Raw genomic sequence first — 17,597 nt, 5'->3', positions numbered from 1 at the left:
CCGAGGGACCACCGCTTCCCTCGACCTCTGCATTGGCAAAATCAATTTGTTCCATTGTCCCAGCAACATATGGTCAAGGGATTGTAGGGCTAGTCTGTGTAGGGCACAAGACCTCAGGCTGATCCTGGGTGTCATTTGAACCCGGGCACCAATTGGTGCCAGATGGTGGCAGAAAAGGCCGTTTGCCTTTCTAAGCCCCTTCCTCTGGCACTTGGGCCCCTGCATTACCCGATGGGCGTGAGGAGGTACCAACACCCCGATGCTGCCAGGCCCCCGGTACTGAGGAAATGTTGGGCAGTTGGGAAGCAAAGGCTTCCTAACCACCTCCTCTCCGGGGGAGCCCCCGTTACTCACAGTAATGTATCTGGGAGGAAAATGGTGTTTGGGTTTGGTTGGTGATGGCTATTGTTTCCCGAGGTAAATAGACCAACATTCATCACACCTGTGAGCCGAGAAAGACGACAAAAAAAACAAAAACAGCCCAGAACGTTAGCATGGTCTAAGCTCGCTCGCCCAGCCCCAGCGGGTCTCCCCTGCAGCTAAGCTGTCCAGAGCCGTCCCCATGGCCAGGGGAGCGTGCCTCCTCGGGACTGACCATCCACAGGACCTTGGCCAAACCCTGCCTCTTATCGAAGCTTTGATCTCTTTACCCAGAATTAAACTTTCTAGAAGACGGCAAGTGGCACGGCCCCACCGATGGAAGATTGCACAGTTCTCAGGAATTTGGTGTCATTATCCCCAAAAGGCTCTTGCTAAAATGTGCATCACCCAGAGAATTAACACATTAATCCCATTAGCAAGCAATAGTAGCACGTTCGTGATGACGTGAGGAAGCCTGCACACTCAGACCCCACCTCCCTCCTGCCCACCGACACTTGAGTTCTCCCTGCCGGCTGCCTTGAACCCACCGGGACTTTTATGATGAGCCCTTTCCCCAGCCTATGTCCGTCTTCCAAGATCCCCTAGACCGCTAGGTCCCCCTCCTCCCCGCTCCTCCTCGCCACATGGTTCTGGACTCGCTCATGCTGAGCTGCCCTCCCCGGCTTCTGGAACCCTTACCCCGGGCCCTCTGTAATCTACTTTCCCCCATCAGCAAAATCCCCTGTATCTTCAACCTGTTGTCCGGATGTGTCCTTCGCCTTCTTGCTCTGACACCACCTGCATCTCCTCTCGGGGCACCGCTCCCCCTGCAGTTGTCTCAGAAGGTGGGAGCTTGTGCCCCACAGCCCTCCTACTGCTGAACCTGAGGGGCCGACTCCTCTTTTCACTTTTGCTTTCAGACCATTCTTCCTCCGTCCACCCTAAAACCCTCAGCTTTGAGCCTCAGACAACAGCACATACTACCCCTCGCGGTTGCTTTGAGCCACCAACCCCTAGTTCACGTTCCCTCATTCCTTGATGATTTTAGCTCCTCTTCCCTGTCATTAATTCTCGGGGATTTCACAAAGGTATAAATTATCCTTCCAACATCCCAGCCCATCCATCCCGCTTCTTATTTTCTTGGACTTCACTTCTCCAGTGATGCTGCCCCCAACTCTACCTCAGCTACTCACTCCCAGACTGATAGCCTTGTCTTTATTCTCTGCTCTTCACTTCCTAAGCTCCTAACTGCTTGGACTCCAATTCATTGATCTTCTCCCTGCCCTTCACCCCCATTACGGTTCACTCTCCTTCTTACCCAACTAAACGCCATGGTCGATCACTATAATCATGCCCATGTGTGTGTACTCTTCTCCCTTGTCCTCCTCTCGATTTGATAAAACCACCACCCTGAGGATATTCAACTCTCCACCTCCTCCGCTTTGCACCCGTGTACGTGTACGCGGTCTGGAAAACACACACACATACAACCAAACTAATTAGTTTCGCTTTAAAGTCATGATCACCACATTCAAGTGAGCCTTTAATCCTGCCGAGCAATTACACTAACAATCCCTAGTTCATTCACTGCCCCAACTTCCTAAACTATCTCCTACCTTTTCTCTCTTCACTCCCCCAACACTTCCTCCCTTATCCTCACTCGCTGCTGATTCTTTGCCTCCTACTTCCCTAGGAAAATTGAAGCAATCAGAAAAGAACTTCCAAAAATCCCCATCACCTCATCGACCCAGTCACCATCTACCCTCTCACCAGAGCATTTCTATGTATCTACCTTCCACTTGTTGCCATAGGTAATGGTCCTGTCCTCTGGCCAAAGCCAGGCTCCCCACTCGGGCACGAGACCCCCTCTCCTCTCAAAGGCTCAAGAATATTCTCACGGTCCTCACATCAACTACTGCTTTCTATTGTTTCATTGCCATCAGCATACAAACCTGGTATCATTTCTCCCATCTTAAAAAACAAGTTTCTTGTCCTCACCTCCCCTTTCAGGTTCTGTCCTGTTTCCTGGTCCGCCTTTGAAGCAAAACTTCTACAAAGTTGCCTGTACTTGCTGCTCCAATTCCCCTTCTCTTTTCTCTCTTAAACCCACCCCAAATAGGTTCTTACCAACCCCCCACTCCACCAAAAACTGCTCTTTTCAGCACCACCGATGACTCCCTCCCTGCTAAATCCAATGGTAAATTCTGTCCCTATGTTACTTGATTTACCAGATTTTCGTCTGATCACAGTCGATCATCTCCTCTCCCTCGAGTCATCTGCACTTGGTTCCCAGGACTCCAACTTCCAAATCAATTTGCTTATTCTTCTCTCCAACCTTTTAATTTGGAGTTCTTGGTCCTCTTCTTGGTTCATATCAACTTCCTTGATGATCTCTCTCCTTGATGATAGTCTCATAGCATTTATATACCAACAATTCCCAAATGTACATTTCCATCCCATACATTGCTCCTAAAATCCAAACTCATCGAACTCCCTATTCAACCTTTCAGCCCTTATGTCTACATTTCATATCCTACATGCCTCAAACTGATTTTCTTCCCCAAAATCTCCACCCATATCCCCTTGGCACCCAGCTCAATTGATCACATCTCTTTCAATTTGCATGGGCCAAAACCCTTAAGAGTCACTTACGCTTCTTCTCTGTTTTCATACCCCACAACTAGTATGTCAAGAAGCCCTTGACTCAACTCTCAAATTATATCCAGAACGTGACTTGTTTTTGCCATTTCTGCTATCACTCTGTTCTGAGCACCATCAACCTTTGCTTGGATGACTACAAGCGCTTCCTAATGCTTCTTTCTGCTCTGGTCTTGCCCCACAGCAACTGGAATGCGCCTTCCAAAATGTATGCCAAATCACATCCCTCTTTTTCTCCAAGCCCCTCCAATGGCTCCCATCTGAGTAAAAGCCAGAGTCCTTTTACTAGCCTGTAGTGTCACACGTGATCTAGAACCCCACATTACCTCTTTGGCCTCGTCTTTTGTCCCGTTTGGTCACTCCATGTCAGCCCCTCCTTGCTCTCCCCCAAATATGCCAGGCAGCCTGGGGTCTTCTGCCGGCACGTTTACAGCAGCTCTTCCCTCTGCCTGGAATGTTCGTCCCTTGGGAATCTGAATTATTCGCTCACCTCCTTCAGGTCTTTGGTCAAATGTTACTTTTTCCATGAAACCTACCCTGACCCCCTTATTTAATACCATTGACACTTTTCCCCCTTTTTTCCCATAGCATTATCTTCTACTTATGTTTATTGTCTGTTTCCTCCTGCTCGAAGGTGGGCTCTACTAGATCGAGGACATTTGTCCACGTTGTCCCTAGATGTACTTCAAGCACATAGAACAGTATTTGTCATACAGTTAGTGCTCAGTGAATATTTGCTGAATGAATACATTCCTGAGGCCAAACATCATAAAATGTGAATGGCAGAATGTGAGTAGACATCAGCCTGGGTGGACAATAAATATTTTGCTAGATGTTGGGAGTAGGAATAAGGGATAAAGGGGGTGGTGAGGGATTTGAGAAAGCATTAAAAGCAACTGCCTACCAGTTAGCCTTTAGCCCTGCATGCAATTCAGCTGTCAGAAAATCAAAGTATCAGCCAAAACTGGCAACACAGCCTTGGGCAAGTTCCTGGCTCACTACGAGTCTCAGTCACCTCAGCTGTAAAATGAAAATAATACCTGTATTACAGGATTGTTATGACAAGTAAATAAGATAATGCATAAAAAGTGTCTAACACAGTGCCTGGTACACACTGGGTGCTTGAAAATGTAGCAATTATAATTTATCAAATCCCAACGTGCTATTTATTTCCTGAATTTATGGGGACCTCAAACCATGTAGTTATTTCTCAAACTACAATTCATCAAGAATTCCACTGCATTTCATTACAAAAAGGAGTATCAATAACTTCCACAGGATGGCACTGTGTCCCAGCCCTGTTTCCCTGCATCCAGTGCGTTTGGAATATTGTAAAATTGTGTGACTGATGCCCTCTGCTGGCTTTTCTTTGTCTTGACCTTGAGCCTTTGGCTTTTGTAGAGTGGCTCCAGGCTTCCTTGAATACGCTCAGCATGGATTCTTAAATCCACAATTGAAGCCAGCTGCTCAAAGGCTCACTCAAAAAGTTTATGCCACGGTACAGAGGCCTAACACTGACAACCAAGTTGGTCGCCGCACAGACCCAACGTACTGCTATCCTCAGATCCCCGACAGCCTTCTAGCTCCCTGCCAATCGTCTCTAAGCCACATCATGCCCCAAAACGAAGCACACCCACTGCTCTATAGCTCTGCGTTCCCCTGACCCCGTCTATCCCAACTGCAAGCCCTGGTGCCATTTTGGAGGCACAGGCAAAGCTGCCTCCTCATTCCTCCCTCTTTGCTCTCACTTGCCACCACCACCCTCTCCATCCAGCCTTACCTACTGACAGGAAGCAGGGCTGGGAGAAAGGGGTGCGGAGAAGGGAGGGCTAACATTTGCCTATGCAAGCAAGCATTTGGTTTGGGATTTTAATTCCAATGCTATGGTAATGCCTTCCCCTTTCCTTTCCCACACACACCATAATATTCTCTGAAAAATCTAAGTCCTTAATATTCTGCTTGCACTCTTTCAGCGTAGCTTAAATTTAAGAGACTGGCTGCATCACTGTCCTTTAGTGAGGAGTAGCATTCCCAACAACTGTCACACCAGGTCATACCCATCATCATCATCTGGGCCTGCATCCCTGTGTCAGCAGCAACAAGCAGCGTGCCCTAAGGAAGCCTCATCATCCCTCAGGGAGTACCCATGTACGAGCTTGGGATTTCTTAACATTTTCTTACAAAGTGTTTACGGCTTATTTGTATTTTTTCCCAAACCTTTTTGGAATCCATTTATGTTCTTGGTCTGGGGAACTTCTTGGAGTTACAGGCAGAAAGTGTATAAAATTATATTTTCATTTGTCTGAAACTTGCCCAGCTCAAATTTCAAAGGGTGTCCTCTCCCACTCATGACTTGGTAAACAAATCAACATTCACTTTGGCCCTTTTCAGTGTTATAGGTGATGACTCTGTATCTGTTGAGCCTTCCTTCCAGGGCGTGGTGTTCAATTCTCTAATCTGTTTTCATAGGGCATTCTTTCCCTTTGGTTATCATTTTGATTTTTTAATTCTCCTTCTGTGATCCATCTCTAATTCCACCACAGCCTGGTTATGAGGCAACCAATCCTATACAAAGAATTCCAAGTACAAAAGCACTAGATTCTGTTTAGATTTCAACACCCTTCTAGAATACGCCCAGAATTTGGAGCCACTGTCCTCCAGATACTACATTTGGAACACCTTAGCCTGAGTGTACCATCTCAGGCACCTCAAACTTAATGGGTCCCATTCTTATTTTCTTATCTACTTCACCTCCAAACCCGTTCTCACCTGTTTTTTCATGGAATAGTGAGTGGTACACAAATCCGCTCAAGACAGAGGCCCCAGTCATCCTCCAGTCCCTCCCATTTCCCAGCATGAGTCTCCCAAGATCTCAGAGAATCTCTCTCATCAGGCCTCTCATGCCCACACCCACCGTCGTCCCCACCCTTCATCCAGGGCTCCCCGGCCTCAGCCTCTCTAGCTCAGCCTGAAAACTGAGCTATCTCATATTTATGCGTAACATTGCGTTTGGTGGGAATCTTATATCCCTTTTCTAAACGTCCTTAGTTTGCGCTGAGTATAGGTGATGATAACTCCAAGTATTCAGCACTTTCAGACCTCAAGCCCTCTCCCCACAGCTCTGTGCTTCTGTCCCCTGCCAGGATGAGTCCGTTCCCTGCGTGCTTTGAACATACTATTCACTCCAGCTGGAATATCCTTTTTGCCACCTTTCTACCTGAATTGAGCTGGCTGCCCCACTCCACCCCCTCACATCCAACCCTCAACTTCCCATCCCCCAGCCACCTCCACACTGAACTACAACTGTCAAACTGAAGAGGATCAGGCCGGGGGCGCTCCACATACTACATACAGCGTGATGAAGAGCTGAAAATGACAGCACAGGCCCATTAATTCATCCCACTGAAACTACTCTTGAAAGTGGTTCAAATTTGGAGAACTTTCTGTTCATCGACATGGATGCAGCTGCTACGTGAGTTCCCTAAAGTTGATCGTCAGAAACCATTCAAGTAAGGCAAATGTATTAGGATAGAAATAATGCACAATTTTAAACAATTCTTTACTACCTTCAACCACTAACACCTGGCCCTGTTCCTGATGTGAACCATATAGCAACTACGAGCCAGTTCTGGCCTCTCCCGAGGCATGAAAAGGCCACAGCCAACACAGGCAGTGGATGGACACTTTGAGCTCAAGTCAGTTTCCAAGATCATCTCTCCCCATGAGCCAGTGTCCTTGGGGCTGCGAAAAAAATCCAACGTGCCTTAGGGAAAACTACCCATTTTAATGAAACACTATACTCATCAGTCCAAATTCAAATCAGAAAAAGAATGATGTGAGGTGACAGTACTGAACACACTAGTTCAAGACATTGAGAAATCTGTGTTCGGAGAAAAACAGCAGAACTCTTTCGGAAGACGACTACCTCTGAAGAAATTTCTGACTTGAGGCTAATCTCCAGTGAGATGGTTCAGGGACTTGCCCCAAGTGAGTTATTTCGTGAGACACCAGCTCCTCTGGGAAGCACCTGATGCGTTTTGTACTTTGTCGTCTTCCAGCCTTCCTACTGATCAACTTGGTGACAGTGGCCGCCGACACGGACGTAGTGCCACATGTCCAGGGCTCTTCAGAGCGTTCTGCAGATTCCATTCCCACTTTACAGATGAAAAACAAGACATGGAGCAGTTGCATAATCAGCCCATGATCTAATCATTTACTCCCTGCTTAGATAAGCTGGATTGCTCCCAATGACCCACAGTATAAAGCCCAAGTTCCTGTCACGCAAACCTCCTGTTCCAACTTTTCCTCCAATCCCCATAACCCTGAACCCCCATGAAACACTTCCTCACCTCTGTGCTCACCCGAACAACAGATGTGGCACAATGGTGGCCTCAGGCTGCATCCAAGTGTGGTTTCTGTCCAGATTTAAATTTGACAGAATTTGACAAAAATCACATTTGTGATACTGAGATTTCATTTCGGATTTTACTCAGAACTTTTTCCAGATCTGCAGCCAGGCCTACGTTCTGGCTAGAAACCCTCAGGGGGAGCGGCGGCTGCCCTCGCTGGTCAGGGCGCACTCCATTCAGCGTTCAGCTGCCATTCGTCACACGAAGTCTGCTGGCTTCACTTGTTCTTATTACTGACCTGGTTCCTAAAGGCCTTTGCCACCTTGCCCTAAAACCATCTTTTACCTAAATCCCGCCTAACCTCCAAGACCAAGCTCAAATGCCACCTCCTCTAGCAAATAGTTCCTAACTACTTCAGCCTCTCTGAATGCCCTGGCATTCTGATTATGTATTATGAACATCACACTCTCCCTTGTAGTGTGTCCATGCTTCACTGAGAACGAAGGAGAAACTCGGGAGTCAAGGTGAAGTGACGGATTCTGTGATCTTAGCCAATAAGAGAGCACAGCATCCAGGATTCTAGCATTTGAGCTCTAGATAAAGGTAGAGCGAAGTGACTTTACTCATCAACACACATATTTTCATTCTCTCTTCAATCTTCACGCCCCTTCCGTCAGCCTTCTGCTTACAGAAAAATCGTGAGACAACTTAATGGATGTGTTATTTAATAAATAGAAACCACATCACTTTGTTACAGTGGATGACAGGCAAGAATTCAAGAGGGCCCCAGGAAGCTTTTTCATCCACAAAATAACAGAAAGGGCAAGCACCTTCACCACCCACGCCTTTGGTTAGTTTTTTCTTTTGATCTCTGTTCCCCAACCCACATTGGTACATTGCTTCCAGAATGGGACTCTTGTAAGATTCAAATCTTATACTAGTTAGGAGGCTACTCTATCAGCTTGCCTTAATAACAGAATGGAAGTCTCTAACTTAGCTGAGAAATCTGGACAAGTCTTCTTTGATTTCGGCCTCATCCCAAGGCCCATGAATGTTTTCTTTAAAAAGCTGCAGGCGAATGAGGTAGAAAGGGCAGAGACAAGAGATGGAAACCAGCAGAAGGGCAAAAAGGATGGCTCCCACAGCACTGATGGACAGCAGGCCTCCCAAGGCTGAAAATGCAAAAAGCAGTGTGACTCCCACGTAGCTGCGGGGAGTACACGCCTTCAGTTTCTTCTGTAACATAGGCCACAGGGCAAAAATCTGGATGGCAAATGTCACCATGATGAAGGCATGCAGGGACCGGGGCAGGCGTGACGCGAGGCAGACAGAAGCAAAGATGGCCATGTTCAAGGACAGCGTGCTGGATACAATGGCAGCATTGGCGCCATAGTCAAAGAAAATGAGGTGGCCTAAGAGCATAAAGACCGCCATGGCATAGATGGTATCTGTGCTGACAGACTCCGTCAGGGTCTTCAGCACTGGCGAAAAACCATACGTAAAAGTAATGAAAACGAGGGCGCTCTTCAGGTCAGCCCACCGGGTCCTCCCACTCTTCTTCCGTCCTTCACCTCCGTCAATGAGATCGAACAAAACATAACCAATCAGTGAAGAAGCCAGGCCAGTCCCAAAAAGCCACAGGGGGGCCAGAAGACCCTCATCCATATACCACCAGATAACGACAAAAACACAGACACTGCACAGCTGCTGTACCACCACGCTGGACTCAAATACCACCGCCCAGTACTGGTATTTCCGGGCATAGATGTTTTTCCGGAGCTCTTCCAGGAAACGCCGGTCCACATAGTTATCAGGAAAGGGCTGTCGTTCATACAAGATCTTCTGCCACTTGGCCTCCTTCGTGTTAGTTCCAGGTTGGGCACACATGATCCTCTCCCTCAAACACAGGCCAGTTCCACCTCCCTTGCACAAGTCCATGTGGTTCTTGTTCTTTATAAAGTTTTGAAATAAGACCTCTCTAGAAATTCCATGCTGTGGTATGGTTGGTATTGTTCCGAGTTTCAAAGGCAGCAACCCAGGCCAGGCCTGCAGTAGATGAGTTTGCTCTCTGAGGCAGGACAATACAGCCAAGTTCCTAGAAAAAGAGAGACTATGAACGTATGAAAGCTGTGAAAGGTCAAGGGAAGGACCCAGTTAAAATCAAACCAACTCAGTTTATTAAAAGTTGGAGCAAAATATACGTGGTGGCCATTTTATAATTGGGGACATTAACATTTCATTTCAGACTTTAAGTTATAATCCCATGGATAATAAAAGACACCTGTTAGCTATTACTTAACTCAGTACCTGCTATGTGCTGAGTGCCTTCTGCAGCTTCTTTCATTTAATCCCCACCTTCCAAGTTAGCATTAGCTCCACTTTAATTAGTAAAAAAACAAAAACAAAAAACAAAAAACCTGAGATTCAAACCGCTTACGTAACTTTAGCCCAAATTAACAGTGGTAAACAATGGAACCAAATTCAAACCAAAGTCTGACCCCAAAGCCGGGGCCTCACATCATGTCTACCTCTAAACCAGTTAACTCAGGGATTCATATATCCCTGAGGTCTGTGGATGGGCTTCAGAGCATCCAAAAACACTCCCTGTCACTGTATCCTTGCAGCTGCGATTAATGCAAATTTCTAGGGATAGGATCCAGAGCCTTTATTTATTGAGATCTATTATTTAAAAAAAAAGGTACCAGTCTAAAGACCACAGTAAACTGCACAATACAAAAAGGTGTGAGCTCTACAGTTTATTCGGCTAAAACCAAGGACTCAGAAAAACTAAAGATTCTTAATCCATTAACTGAGTTTAACATCATTTAAAGGGTTATCATTCTACTTCTACAGGGGAGACTCTCACGACGTTTTCTCCTTTTTCACAATGAAAACTTAAAAGAGTCAGAAATACCGGGGTCATCCAACAAGTCTGCGAAAAAAATTCTTACTGCCCGACCTTACTTCCTCCACGGAGACCACCATAGGTTTTGCTGCACAAGCGAGACACTCTGGGAGACCCCTCACTGCAGCAGGGACCCCAACCCAGGGAGCTCCCGGCCGCCGCCCGGGCTGGAGGGTCCGCGGAGCCGAAAAGCGCAACGCCGCTCCGTGGGGTCCGGCAGGTGTCCCCGGGGGCGCCCTACTCCCCCTCCCCGGCCTCCCCCGCCCGCCGCCGCCCCTCACCAGCCTTGGGCCTGCGGGCGATGGCGAAGGATAAAGAGGCCCGGAAAGACTGTCTCCCACTCGTAACCCACCTGCCCGCAGTTCCTGGGGCTGCGCGGCCGGGGTAAGACGGTCGCCCGTCTCCTTCCCCATCCGGGGCGCCGGGGTCGCGGGCGCGGCCGAGCACTTCCGGGTCCGCCCCCACCTCCGCGGCAGGAGCGCCCTTTCCCGGTCGGCGGGACTGAGAGGTCGCTGCTGCCCTCTCCCGGCGGCTCGGAGGACCTCCCGGCTCCTCTAGGGAGGGCGCAGGCTCAGAGCCTAGGAAAAAGCGAATGCCCGACAGAAAGACGGGATTTGGCATCCGAACGCCAGAGATAGAGGCTGGGCTGTTAAAGAGAGACTATAAAGCCTACTTTATTGAGCTCCTGTTATTAAGCCAGGCGCTCAACTGGGGACTTCCCATGCATCCGTGAATTCACTGGACACCAATTCAGGGAGTACCTGCAAATACTGTTTTAGGGGCTCCTGATACCGCAGTGACTGGAACAAACAAAAATCCCTGCTCTCCTGGAGCCTTCTGTCTTGTACATTGACCTGTAAAGTGATGATATCTTCATAGAGGACAGAACTGAGGCTCAGAGAGGTTGTGAGTTGTCCAAAGCCACCAGCTGGAAAGTGATCAACGGAGATAAACATCCAGTTGTCTGTAGCTTCAAAGTGTGGTTCTTTCCTCTTTGCTGCCTAGAAGGAATTGGGGTGGAGGGCCCTGTGACCGAAAACAGTGCGAGACTGAATAGGAGGTTGCTAATATTCAGCTGACTTCATAGATGCATAAACAGATGGAAGTAATAAAGAAGCAAAGGGATAGATATAGTAGAACGCCAGATACAGTGGGCACAAAAGTCAGAAAACCTGAATCCACTTATTAGCTGTGTGACTTGACAAATCACAATGTCTGAGCTTTGATTTCTTCATCTGTTAAGTGGAGAGAACTCTGTTTGCTCTTGGGTACTTTACGGGGGACTCAAAAGGCTCCAATAAAAATGTTTTGTAAAGTGCTGGCTTTTATATAGCTGCCATTAGCTTACTTTGGTCATTGTTTTGATGGCAGTTCTCAAATGCAATAAAGTCTGCAAAATGATCTCTTTCCATTTCTCTCCAGGTTTCTGTTCCAACATTTGGCAAGATTCCTTGGCTTAGTGAGGCCAGCCTCATAAACAAGCCATTAGTGCTCAGCATCCCCAAAAGGTAACAGCTCAGCCACTGAGGGCAAAGGTTGCAAGAAAGACATCACAGAAGATGATTTCTGGGGGCAATTATCAGGGGCAAATCTGGTCAGTTAAGAAACCCAAGATGAGCGTTCAAAAACCAGAAATGGCCCGGGTTTCTCAGACAAAAGTGGGCGCTGAGTATAGGCTTGGCAGGGGGATGAGATCTCAAATAACCTCCCTCTCAACAACCGCCACTCAACAATACAAAAGAATTTTGTCCCTGGATGCTGCCTATCCAATCACTTCCAATTTGAAACTTACTAATTTTAACCATCAAAAGTCTAGAACCATAAATTCCTGTCTTTAGAGAGTAGTGACTGCCCGTATATCCCTTTGAGACGATCTCCGCCAATCTCACCAGCCCTGCTACTTCCAGACAAACTGCTATGGAACATGAATCTGTGTTTCAAAACTGGAGGTCTTTGTGTGTTAGTAGCGTTTTAGTGCTGACACTTGAAATAACTGGGCTTCCTCATTCCTCCTCTACTTTTGGTCCCCGGCTATGGTGATATAGCCCTGCTCTGGGGAGGGGAAATGGAAGGAAGGGGGAATGTGAGGTAATGTGGGGGCAAATGGGAGAAATCAGAGGGGGAAAAGGGAGACACATACCCTCCTGCCCATAGATAAGTGAGTCTCCGTGAGGGACGCTCTCCCCACATCCCCTCTTCAATAACATAGATGTTTGCTTTATCAGCTGCTCCTTTTAAAAGCCACATTCTCAGTGAACAGCTAGACAGATTTGTGTATTTTCAGAGCACCTATGAAGTGCCTGTTGCTCTTTTCTGCTATTTTTACTTAACTTTGTATCTAAACTCTAGCTCACCTCTAGCTAATGTGAAACGGCTAGCGATTGACATCTAAGTAGAGTAACAGCTTGCTATCCCATCTTAGCCCCATTCCCGTTAGACCTGCCCCTGCAGCCAAAAGTAAAGCAGCACTGGGCATGGTGCTCTTGTTCCCTGATTGTACAGTTTTGGGGTCAGGGGTAGGGAGGGGGAACAGGATGAGGGCTTGAAGAAGGCAGACCCAGAACACAACTGACAGCCAGGTCCTGGAGTATCAGAAAGGACAGACTATTAACAGTCAGAAGGGAAGGGGTAGTTTTCCCTCTGGCCAGCTAACCTTGAGCTAGTCGTAAGGAGACATTACCTCAGTGGTCAGTGGAGCTCTACTCATTTCTAAACAGAGTATCTGGGCAGCAATCTCAGCCCTTGTGAAGAGAAACTGCACTTCTCTACCTCAAAAGACACTGACTGGATATGCACCAGGGTGGTGCCTGGCGCTTTCGGGGGAGACGACATAGGAATGCAAAGTCTTTTGAAAGGATGGTTTAAGTATCAACAATTCTTAACGACTAAAAACTCTTCATCTGGTTTAAACTCTGGGTTCCAAGCTGTTTGTTTTGGCAAAAACTTTTTCTAAGACCTCAGTAAGAAAGTTATAAATGTGCTTTAAGTATTACCTGGTTTTGGACAAGTAGTTCTAACACAGAACAGTCTAAAAAACAGAAAGAAACATTTAGTGAAATGTACTCAGAGCACCCCCAACTACAAGCCCCTGTACACACGTACAGGGCTAGACGAGTGAAGCCCACCTCTGAACACCGGGGCCTTCACAGACCTCCTTCTTCAAAGAAGACTGCCCTGCTACATGGAAGACACACTCATCGTCAGTCTCAAAAGCCCACAGGTCACACTGAGGCCCTATTGATTTGAGATTATTGAGTGCTGAAGCAGCTCTAGAGTGGCCTCTGGTCTCCCTAGGTCAGCATTTGGGTGTCAAGTCCAAGGCAGGCTGTTCACAAATCAAAGATAAAGGCAGTGAAGGGGCTGGGTCAGACCCACTGCCCCTGTTCTACCAGGGCCCAAGGAAATGGTGAGGAGAAATGAAACTGTAAATGCCTCAGGAATACCAAACTCCTTTCACATGCCTGAGTTATAAATGAACAATGAACAATGAAATCTTTCCTCATTAAAGAGGAGAGGTGTTCCTGGCATGCCAAGTTGCCATTTCTGGAATGCCAGGGACATGCAGAGTATTGCACACACAAGCAGTTTATGATGACCAGGCCCCCTGAATGCCTTGGCCCCTTATATTGTGATGAAACGAGCCACAACAGCTGCGAGGCAGGTCACACCCTGTGAGGAGAACTGATATTGTCCCCGCAGTTTCACTGCTACACCCCCTGACTAGAAAGAAAGAATGTTCTAGAGTGGTTGGAGGAAGAATATGTTCCATGGGAAGAAATGAGTGGATTCAGTGCCCAAGGACACAGACTCCCAAGAAAGCAGACCAGGCATGAAAAAAACCTGCACTTATTAAATATGAATAATTTCTACACAGGTCTTTTCAAGGAGATCTGGTTGCATTTCACCCATTACACATTTATGAACAACTTTTTTCCTGCCTTAATTTGTATACTGTCTCCCAACAATTCACAACTGGCATTGGTTAGTTCAAAACAAAAGGACACAGAAGCCAGAATCACTTAAGAGGGCAAAGCCATCCTTTGGAAGCTGCCAAATGGTCTGTGCCCTTCAGGACTGGGGTGGGAAACAACTCTTCTGGGTGTCCCCTGGTTATCTCTGTTGGAAAGGAAAAAATTTTTCTCTGCCCTTCAAGTTTCTTCTGGCTGGTCTAAGAATCAAATTGACATGAGACGCATTACTAAGAGAAAATCAAATTTAATTTTGTACATACAGGAACCCACACGAGATTCCAAAGACAGTCATGCCAAATGTCATATATATGTCATCCTGAACTAAGTAAGGAGAAGGGGGCAGGGGTTGGTGACTTCAAAGGGAAGGAAAACAATTCACAGGAAGAATGGAAAGTGTCAAAGTTTGGTAAACAAATGTTTGCTGGGCCATCCAGAAACAATGGGACACAGAGATGAATTTCAACAGACTTTGTGAAGTTCCTTCCTGTCTTCATTACCTAGTTGATATTATATTACATATAATCTATGGGATAGCTCTCCTCCTGGAGCAGGTCCTCTAAATTCTTTTAGGCAGTTAAGGGGAAGGTCAAAGTTTCTTCCTGAGTCTTTTGGGCCTTGATTGTTTTCAGCTCAAAATAATCTGCAGGCCAGAGTGGTACATCTTGGGCCTGTTCGTTTTGACCCCTACATCTCTGAAACAACCATGGGCTTGGCTTTTCAAACCAGAGACTGTGGTCCTAACTTGCTTTGTTTTGATTACTTCAGATATCCTCATGCCTCTGCTACTTTTCTGATTTCATCCAAGAAGGATAGGAATTTGCCTATTTTGTTTCAAGTTCCAGATGTCTTATCTAAGGTACGCAGTTTTGTTTTTTAATTGCAAAGAAACCCATAGTGGTTCCAGGATGACATTGAAGGTAAATGTAACAGTGTTTCCTATCTCTTAGCAGAGCCGTGGGCCTGGAACATCATCACTGTTCCATAGATAGTTGTTGAATGAAAAGAATGAGCATCGCAGGCTCACTCAAGCTCACAGTGCACTAGCACTAAGAATAAAGGTTACAATCATCAAAAAATGAAAACAAACAAACACAATCCTCTGGAGAAATAGGCCCCGAGGTCTTCAGGGACAGCTGCTCAGCCTGTGTCCTGAGCCAGTCCTAGCTTCTGGAGCCTCTGACCCTGTCCCATCACCAACCCTGGATCCCTTATGTCTCCCACGTACAAGATCCTACACCTGTGGAATTTCCTCTTGTCCTCCGCCTATCCCCTCCACCTCCCAGAAATCCACCGTGACTGGCTCCTGGGCAGCGCCCAGAGGGTTCCCTATCTTAGAGGTGCCGGAGGAAGTCAGCAGTGTGGGGAGACAGAGGGAGGGAACTCCCGGGCGGACGAGCAGTTTCTCACCTGAGAAGTACACAGGCCGGCTGCTGGTGGGCCTGGGCGGCGTTCCTAAACACTGTCACAGCGCCCCGCTCCCCGCTCGGGGACGCCCCATCATGGGGACAGCTCCACTCTGCGAGCCACCAGGGGGCCGGCCGTCGTGACAGGAGGTAGACCCCTGCTTAGGGAGGCCTTCTGTGGTTTAGCGTCGATAGGGAGAGGGGCGAGTCCGATGCACCTCCAAGAACAGGTGCGCGGACCGCACAGGTGCACAGCGGTCGGGCGAGGCGATGGGCGGGAAAGGAGGGGGAGCAGGGAGCACCAGGGAACGGTTCCAGAGGAAGCGGCTCCCGCATGCGATCTGGAAGGTATTTCCACAGCGGAGGGAAGCAGCAGGGGAGCAAAGACGCGGAGCCTGAGCGTGCAGAAAGGGCTTGAAAACGAGGAATCAGGCCACACCTGCGGGCTGACGGGGAACGGGACCACGCGGGTGGGTGGGCCCAGCCGGAGCGCAGAGGACCCCAGGGGCCAGGAGCGGCGGGGAGAGATGTTCCAGGTTTTCAGCGCAGGACAGTTAGGGGCAGGGCTGTGCTTGAGTCACGGCACTAATCCCCCAACCCCCGGGACAGGCTTGTAGGGGCGAGTGTCCCCGTAACGTGCACCGAGGAGGCTGAGCCCGGACAGGATCCGCCGGGCAGTTGCTGCAGAACCAGCTGGAAGCCTTCCGGTCACTGTCTCTTTGAACTTCCGATTTAGACAGGGTCTCCCATGCCACTGAGCACCTCCTCATCCCAGGTGAGCTCTGAGTCTCAGTGCATCGTGCCTTCCGAGGCATTAAGACTCTAGGCCCCAGACCCCCTGGGCAGGAGGCGGCGGGAGAAGAAAACATTTAATAACGGCCAGGGCGAGTGAGAGGCCCGTCTTCCGCAGGGCTTAGAATTTCATGGCTGCAATACTCCCGGGTGACCACTAGATAGCAGCCAAGAGCAACAGCTTCCCGGGGCTTGGCCAGTAGGCTGAGCCGAGGAGGCCCGTCTCTGGGCAATCCGCCAGTCGTTAACTCTTGCAAGGAGAGGAGAGTTCCGGGATCTCGCCCTCACCCTCACCGCGCCGGGGCCGGATCCTCCACCTCTCTCTCCCCCTCTCTGCGCCTGTGTGTGAAAAACAGTTGTCCCTGCAGATAGGAAAGGCAAGCAGGTGTAGAGAAGGCAAAGTTTACCTTTGCCATCTTAGGGTGTTTGGCCGCGCCAGAGAATTAATTGATGTAAGACAGATTAACGGCAGAAAAACATACACGTGTATTCAAGATAAGTTTTACGTGACACAGGAGCCCTCAAAAGGAAATGAAGACCCAGAGAAGTGGCAAGACCTGAATGTTTTTTTTTTTTTTTTTTTGCTAGGCTGAACAAAGAGAGGCAATGGTGGGAAAGTCCCTAAAATGGGGTGGCTAAAGGAAGATAAACATTATTTTAACAAAGTCTGGGTGTGCAGATTTGCACAGAGTTGGCTGTGACCACGAAGGCCTGCCCATGGACCCGGTGAGATAAACGTGGGCTCAGCAGGGACCTGCTCCTCTCTGGAAAGAAACTGTGCTGTATGTGGTGGGAGTGGAGTGCACTGTGGACACCCTATCTCTTCCTTTATCCTCTAAATCAGGGACCCGCCAAAAGGCTGCCTCTGAACACAGGTGCGAAGGTCCCGCCACCTGGCTCCCTTCCCCTTCCCAGTCACAGGTCAGAGGGCCGAACTTTGAGCACTCACATTCCAAGTGGCCTTCCTGCCCTGCCCCGGAGCCGTCCTGTGGTAGAGGCAGGTGTGTCTGGGTGTCTGCAGCACTGTTCAACCACGGACAGAGAGACAGAAAGAAAACTGAGGCTCAGAGACTGGAAGATGGGGAGAGGAAGACAAACAGACACAAAGGCAGAAGCCGAGAGAGACACAGGGAAGTAGGTAGGGGCACAGAATACAAAA

The 17,597-nt window shown here is 48.3% G+C and overlaps 2 protein-coding genes across 8 annotated transcripts in view; one reads left to right on the top strand and one right to left on the bottom strand.

Moving 5' to 3' along the window:
• The window catches only part of C10H1orf105 (chromosome 10 C1orf105 homolog), a 37,100-nt gene that overhangs the window by 1,657 nt on the left and 17,846 nt on the right, over positions 1-17,597 (top strand). For all 4 annotated transcript variants that reach the window (XM_027613372.2, XM_027613371.2, XM_027613370.2 and 1 more), the window contains exons 2-3: positions 11,695-11,780; positions 15,009-15,099. In XM_027613372.2, the coding sequence (XP_027469173.1) occupies positions 11,695-11,780; positions 15,009-15,099 (177 nt within the window). The remainder of the gene's footprint in view (positions 1-11,694; positions 11,781-15,008; positions 15,100-17,597) is intronic.
• On the bottom strand, positions 6,554-15,668 carry PIGC (phosphatidylinositol glycan anchor biosynthesis class C). Of its 4 annotated transcripts, none has more exons than XM_027613368.2 (2): positions 15,651-15,668; positions 6,554-9,462 (listed from the first exon to the last, which is right to left on the bottom strand). In XM_027613368.2, exon 2 carries the CDS (start codon positions 9,303-9,305, stop codon positions 8,361-8,363), a length of 945 nt encoding a protein of 314 aa, XP_027469169.1. In that variant the 5' UTR covers positions 9,306-9,462; positions 15,651-15,668; the 3' UTR covers positions 6,554-8,360. The 4 variants fall into 4 exon arrangements, with proteins under 4 accessions (XP_027469169.1, XP_027469166.1, XP_027469167.1 ...); XM_027613365.2 differs by lacking the exon at positions 15,651-15,668 and adding an exon at positions 10,625-10,739; XM_027613366.2 differs by lacking the exon at positions 15,651-15,668 and adding an exon at positions 10,554-10,662.

This window comes from Zalophus californianus, chromosome 10, assembly GCF_009762305.2.
Source record: "Zalophus californianus isolate mZalCal1 chromosome 10, mZalCal1.pri.v2, whole genome shotgun sequence".
NCBI classification, from domain to species: Eukaryota; Metazoa; Chordata; class Mammalia; order Carnivora; family Otariidae; genus Zalophus; species Zalophus californianus.
Note: the sequence above shows the minus strand (reverse complement) of the source record. Positions and strands in the feature narration are given on the sequence as shown.

What these genes read in the sequence shown, in the direction of transcription:
- PIGC (XM_027613368.2), bottom strand. Translation starts at nt 9,305, where the DNA reads ATGGACTTGTGCAAGGGAGGTGGAACTGGCCTGTGTTTGAGGGAGAGG.